Below are 7443 nucleotides of genomic sequence, written 5' to 3' on the forward strand. Positions count from 1 at the left end.
TTATTCTAAATAACTGATTCCTTTAATTAAAAACAACTGGTTTGAGATTTATAGGCCTATCCCAGGCATGTCAAACTCAGTTCCTGGAGGGCTGCAGCCCTGCAGAGTTTAGTTCCAACCCTGCTCCAACACACATACCATGTAGTTTTGAAATAAGCCTAAATAAGTTAGATTAGCTGGATCAGATGTGGTTAATTAGGGTTATATCTAAACTGTGCAGGGCTGAGTTTGACACCCTTGGCCTATACCATTTTTGCCTCCCTCCCACTGTTAAAATGTAACTAAGTAATTTTTACTCTGAGTAAATTTTAAACGAGCTACTTTTTACTTTTACTTGAGTAGATTTTTAGACTGGTACTTTTACTTGTACTTAAGTACAATTTCATTAATGTAATGGTTGGTTTACTTGAGTAGAATATTTTATTTTCGTACTCTTTCCACCTCTGCATGTAGGTTATGTGAAGTTTTTTATTTTTGTTCCAAGCTAGGCTCACTGGAAATACGTGGTTGCGGTGACATTCCTGCAACACTGATATTACGTACCTTACAGCATGTGTTACAGCCGTTTTAAAGTGATATGTCCACTGAATGGCGCTAAAACGTGAATTCAATATGTGAATTGTGGCCACATTTTTATTACATTGGTACAGGCATGTATTGTTGAGTTTCTATTGTGTTGCTTCAGGTACATATTGCGGCGGTTCAGGATTTCAGATGTCAGTGAAGTGTCACTAAAAGTTAATGTTTTATTGTGTTGGAAATTCCCCTTACATGATAGTGTTAAATGCAAAAGTAATACAAAAATGTATTCGTTGATCCAATCATGCTATTTAAACTTTCTTATATGCAGGTTTAAGCAGTTTTTTTTTTAACTATACCAGCATCATGAGAGGGCGTGTGCTAGAGGGAAGATATGTTGCTCTAAGATGATTGGAACAAGATGGTGTCTTGTCATAAACTACCACTCCCAGGTCACCTTGCAAGTAAGCTAGAGGGCAAGATGGCTGCCTTTTAAAGACTAAAAAGCCCAGGCTGCCTTGTGCCGAGTTCACACTGCACGATTTTAGCCCGATTTTTTACTGGCCGACAGGTTTTGCGGAATCGCCATAATCGGAGGCAAATCGGTACTCGTTCACGCGAGTGACAATCACGCAGTATGAATTATCAAAGATGCGATCTGAGCGAATCGCCGACGCGTCACCGACGCCCGCGAAATATTTGGCATGCTAAATATCTGGAGCTGTCTGCGATTCACAATCACGCTGTGTGAAATGAGTTCTGACTGAAAAGCACATCGGCGATGACCTACAGCCAATGAGAGACCAAGATACAGGGCAGGTTTTGTTGTGAAACCTAGTTTGCGGACCAGACAGAGCTGTCGCGATTCTTCCTATTGTGAAGTCATGCAGTGTGTAACCTCCTGTCGTCGTTCCATCGTGCAGTGTGAACACAGCAACAACTGAATGCTACCCCAGATAGTCACGCAGTGTGAAAACAACAGTGATGCGACGTCTTTGAAAATCGTGCAGTGTGAACTCGGCATTAGAGAGAGGGGGCAGATGCAACTTTAATGAGCATGAGCTGAGAGGAGGAAAAATTGTTTTTTTTGTGCCTGGAAAAGACACACACCACTGGTGTTGGAAGAAGTAAAGACGATTAAGTTATTTTGTTTGTGTGCTGACGAGATTTAAGTTGTAAACCTGAGAACTTCTGTTTGATTATTAAACAACACCTGCATGCTGAGGAGACTGCTGAAGCTGTATTTATCGGAAAACTGCACAGGTTAAAGATCGCAACCTCTCATGCTGCCACACCATATGAAGATGTATATGACGCTAATGTTCAAAAGTATCAGTTTTTGAATCTCACAGCATGATAAAATTGTTTTGAAGTCATAACATAATACTATGCAAGGAATTGTGCGAAAATAGACTTTCTTAATTGAAACTTTGGCCCTGTAAATTATATTTGAAATTTTGTGAAAAGGAATAGGAGTTATACTGCCTCTAGCATTCATTTCAACTGGAAACTGCAGCAACTCATATCTAAAGGTAAGTTTGAGTTTTGCTGAAATGTATGTAGAGGCACATATTTCCAATGAGCCTGGGTAGCTTTTTAATCTAATCTTTTTTCTCTATATGATCATTTAGTTTCACGTCTCAAGTACTGCTTTGTCTCACCTTGGGTCAAACCTTGCCGGTTCATCGCTGATGTTAATTTGTGCACAGCTGTCACTCTTCTTAGACACCCAGTTTGGTTCTGGAGATCCTGCTCTCTTGACATCTTTCTCTTCTCTCCCCTTATCGTGACTCATTTTAGATACTGTACTGCCTCTTCGATGAGAAGGGGTTGTTTACAGCCTGCAAAATGGAATGAAAACTCATAATTTTGTTTCAGTTAGCATGTTACATAAATGCAAAATGGGTAATTACATTTCCATAAAACTAAATCAGAGGTCTCCAGCTCAAATTTTTGATTTTATTAATATTTTATATGATGAAAGAAATACAAAAAGTAAGAAGAAAGCCAAAATATTGCATGTCATGGATGTATATTTACTGAGTAATCCAGTATTTTTAGGTGGGGTAAAAATTAAAATTTTCACCTGAGATTCTGAGCCAAATTACAGGAGGGAAAAAGTGACTTTTGAAAGATGGCAGTATCATGTTAATTTTACACAGAGACTGGCAGCTCTATTAGTAAAATCTGTTGGCTTTAGCGATCTTTGATGCATTTTATGCCAGTGGTGACAGTTCAAAAATGGGAAAAAAGTACTTCTGTCTGGACCACTATCGTCAAAGATCATTGACAATTAGCATACAGTTTGGATTGGCGGTATGGTTCTGTTCTGGGCAAGAACTCCCTGCGCATCCATGCAGCTTAGCATGGATGAGAGCAGGGAGAGCAGCGATAACCCCCCAAAACAAAACCATATGCCATATCCCCCAACATAAAATGACAGCGAAAATTTCAAGCCTTAAGCAACAAGCATGTTGCCCTTAACCAAAAGACCAAAACAAGTATGTTGCCAAAACCCACATAACCTGTAGCAACAATCATGTTGCCTTTAACGGATGACCTAATGAGTATGTTGTCAATACCTTAAAAGCTTAAGCAACATGTTCTCAATAACACCAAGTACTTCTGTCTGGACCACTATCGTCAAAGATCATTGACAATTAGCATACAGTTTGGATTGGCGGTATGGTTCTGTTCTGGGCAAGAACTCCCTGCGCATCCATGCAGCTTAGCATGGATGAGAGCAGGGAGAGCAGCGATAACCCCCCAAAACAAAACCATATGCCATATCCCCCAACATAAAATGACAGCGAAAATTTCAAGCCTTAAGCAACAAGCATGTTGCCCTTACCCAATGAATCAAACAAGTATGTTGCCAAAATCCCGCATAAGCCATAGCCACAAGCATGTTGCCCTTAACCAGATGACCTAACGAGTATGTTGTCAATACCTGAAAAGCTTAAGCAACAACAACCAACAACCAGATAGCCTTAAGAACAAACACGTTCCCAATACAACTACAGCTTTAAGAGCAAGCGTGCTCCCAATGACAACCATAGTTTTAAGAACAAGCATATTCCCGATACAACTATAACTTTAAAAACAAGCATGATCCCAAAAACAACCAGGTTTAAGAACAAGCATGTTTCAAATACGACTAGATAGAACAAGTGTGTCCGATTTCCGAACAGGATCAACACTGAACTGACTTCACTGAACAACAACCGTTTACCATTTTCTCTTTTGAGCTGCGCCACAGCAGAAATGATTCCGTTTGCGCCATGATCGTTATTTCCATCTATCACCTCAAGCCGCTTGAATAAAGGTGACTTGACTTGATAGGTTAAAGCACAGCATATTGCAGCAACAGAATGTTGCCAATGACACAGATAAGTAAGGTACATTGTCAGTATGATCGCATATCTTAGCACGAGCATTTCACTGAAAATGACTAAATAAGCCTAAGCAACATGAATAGCCTTAGCAAGCATGTTGCCAATAATCTGAGAGCATTAAAAAGGAACTTAGCTTAGCTTCCTGAAGACATTCAAAGATGAACGGAGAGCGAAACATAGCCAGCTGGGAAGTGGATGCTTGATCTGCTTGATTCATGTGGGGAGTGAAGAACCCATCTGAACTTGTTTTTGAGTCAGTCATATAAATCATGGAGTCCATATCAATAATATAGCAATGTGTGAAGCAATGCTAACTCCCGAATCAGGCACTTATGATCAATGCGGCGAAAACTTGCACTTTCCCCACGGTCCCTTACTTACGGCTCGCCAAGAGCGATCTTAATGCAATATTTCGACAACTTTTGCGGGCAGTGCCTATTAAATCAAGCGAAAATAATGTTGTGAAACATTATCAGCTTGCCCTTTTTCGGTACTAGTGTTTTAGATTTATTAGGGCAAGTCGTTTTTTGAAGTTATAGCTAAAGTTAAGGGGTATTCATACCCCTTCAATTTTTTTCACGTTTTTTTCACATTCAAAAATACCAGCATAACAATACATTCAAATAAAGAAAACAGTAAGACCATTCAGCTGCGTAATTTATTCATGCTGCTGTGCATGCTGGGAGTTTCATTTTATGCTGGAAGCCAGCATGCATTGCGGCATGAAACTTCTGTAACCATTGTTGAGATTCCTGTGCTGATTGTTGATGTCTGTGAGTATCTAAGTGATGCTGGAGTTAAAAACTTCTTGTAAATTAATGATTAGTGAAACATTATTCAATCTCATACAACAAAATAACAGAGCTTCTGCAATCAATAGATATAAAAACAGATAAAACACCCATGTAACTAAATTAAACGAGATCAGTGGCTGGCAACTCTGGCATCATCATAATACAACCAATATCATCTGACCCATTTTGTCTTGCCATAAGAAATGTGCTTTTTGAACACACAGTTACAGCAGACAGAAAAGGTTCAAGGGCACAACTAAAGCAAACACTGACCTCTGTAACGGTAACTACAAACTTTATTATTTTCAATAAATCTGTTGTAATTTTCAATAAATCTAAACTGGTTTCACACAGTGTGAAAGGGTCTTAAATCTGAAGCTGGAAGTCAGTTGTTGATAATGCATTGAGTCAGTGACATTTCCGTCAACTGTCCCTGGACTCTGACATATTTTCCGAGTCCGAAAGGCTCGAGTCTGAGTCAAGTCCGAGTAAAAATGCATCCGAGTCCGTGACAAGTCCGAGTCCTTTAAAAAACTGTACCCGAGACCGGACTCGAGTCCGAGTACCCCAATTCTAATATATATATATATATACAGGTGCATCTCAATAAATTAGAATGTCGTGGAAAAGTTAATTTATTTCAGTAATTCAACTCAAATTGTGAAACTCGTGTATTAAATAAATTCAATGCACACAGACTGAAGTAGTTTAAAGGCAGGGTGTGTGATTTTTCAAAAACGCTTTAGAAAACTGATTCGGGCCGAATCGCAAAACAAACTAATTAGAAAATGTATCAATGTTGATATTTAAGATTTGAGTGTTTACATAATCAGTTTTATGTTATTTGTATACAATCTAAAAGAATAAAGTTTGGAAGTGGGATGGGTGGGATTGGGAGGGGTTTCGCTAAGGGCGTAAAAATGGCTAGAAACGGCCCAGGTAAGCATAATAACGCATTTGTTAGACGAAGTCGCCGTTCTTTATCATTCTAACTGTCAAAAGGAAATTCTCCAAAACACCTTTAACAAAGCAAGTACGATATGTTGGCACGTATAGAATTTACCGAGGGAAAAATCTCGTTTGCTAATCTCGATTTCAGCCTATTACCAATGAAACTGCTGTCGGGTGTTTTTACTTTCGGTTTTACTTGTACATCTTTCTTCCAGATTGTTTACTACACCTTTGAGGCGCTTAGAAAGAACGATTAGGCTACACAGAAAAAAACATAAACGTACTGTATACACATACCTTTCACATAAATATTAGACGTTCTGCACCGATGAATAAAAACGCAACATCTCACAGTGAAGCGCTGTACCCGAGTTTGTGTCGTTTGGTCGTAACCACGTGATCTGTGACGTCCGAATCTTGAATCTTTCCGCACACAATCACGTGACTGCTTGAGACTCGTTTGAGACCCAAAAGGCCTCATCTAGTTAGTATAAAGCACACAAAAAATTATGAGCATACAAGCTAGTTATATCGTCAGTTAAGTCATGAAATTACCAAAAAGACGAATAAAGTTGCAAACTGTGCATGCATGTATATATGCATCACATTAAAGAACGTCTCTCAAATGCATACTAAATTATATTCTGCATTTCGAGATCACAATATAAGGCGCAAGCTGATAGGCTATGGATTTTTTTATTATTATTTGTAATTTAATGCACAAGTAAATGTGAGCACAGTGCACTTATACTAGAAAATATCCGCTATTTTTTCTCGTTAATTTGTAAAGTAGAAACGAAAATGAAACCATTTAAATGCATAAAATAGCTAATTTTACATTCTGGCATTCATGTGCTGTTGACTTCCGGCCTTTTTCACATTCTTATCACTATCTGCATGTCTCATCAATGAGTATGCAACGATGGAGAACAAGCTTTATATGAACAACTAAATATTGTTTTGAATGTTATGTTTTAATGCACTCAAACAGAAATACCTAGCTGCTCATTCAGGTTCAATAACGGCTAATCTCATTATTTACTAACCATATCAATATCCATTACATTGATTAATTTGGGAATATTTTATTCTTTCAGTAGAAGATTGTAAGGACCTCACTGCTTTAGCACATTGTGAATGTTGGTTAAGAGATCGTATTGACTTATTTTATATAGCCTATATTAGTGGATTTACACGCTTAAATAGTTCAACTTTTCTTTGTTCACATTGTTTTCAGAGAGGAACGTGCTAAGATATCAATGTGGTTCAGTGAAGATATTCTCAAGCTCTAGCTTCATTTATTTACCATTATATGCATAATTTAAAATCAATAATTGTAATATTTACTTACATATACTATGTTTTCTAATCAGGCAGTGAATGGAGTGCACAAAGGTCCTTCAAACGCACAGAAGGAAGTCGCGAAGAAGAATGTTTTAAGTTCAGAAGTAACAGAATTATAATGTTACCGTTTTTGTGAGGTACAGTCTGTATTAACGTATGAGTTGTTGTTGTTTTTCTCTCCATGTGGACTGAATGTGGAAACGGAGGAGCTGAACACGCAGCAAGGGATGAAGCTTCAGCCTTTATATGAGAAAAAGAATTAGAGGTGATAGTGAGTATGAATGGTGGGATAAGGTGAATAGGGTTTATGCGCAACAGACTCCCGTATTCTGTTAACCGGGTCTCGTCGCTTCCGGTTCAAGCGTTTTGCCTATGCTTCGTTAAATATGAAGCAATTTTACTCAAGATGTCTTCAAAGTAGATACCAATGATGATCATAA

General features: G+C 38.3%; 1 protein-coding gene across 1 annotated transcript in view; it reads right to left on the reverse strand.

Annotated features, from left to right (window-relative positions):
* The window catches only part of LOC107747698 (tripartite motif-containing protein 43B-like), a 12448-nt gene extending 6409 nt beyond the window's left edge, over positions 1–6039 (reverse strand). The window contains exons 1-2 of the mRNA XM_016562298.1: positions 5957–6039; positions 2181–2360 (exon numbers count right to left, since the gene is read on the reverse strand). Coding sequence (XP_016417784.1) covers positions 2181–2314 — 134 coding nt within the window. The 5' untranslated portion in view covers positions 2315–2360; positions 5957–6039. The remainder of the gene's footprint in view (positions 1–2180; positions 2361–5956) is intronic.
* Positions 6040–7443: the final 1404 nt, after the last annotated feature.

This window comes from Sinocyclocheilus rhinocerous, unplaced genomic scaffold (genome assembly GCF_001515625.1).
Source record: "Sinocyclocheilus rhinocerous isolate Xijiao unplaced genomic scaffold, SAMN03320098_v1.1 scaffold9443, whole genome shotgun sequence".
NCBI lineage: Eukaryota > Metazoa > Chordata > Actinopteri > Cypriniformes > Cyprinidae > Sinocyclocheilus > Sinocyclocheilus rhinocerous.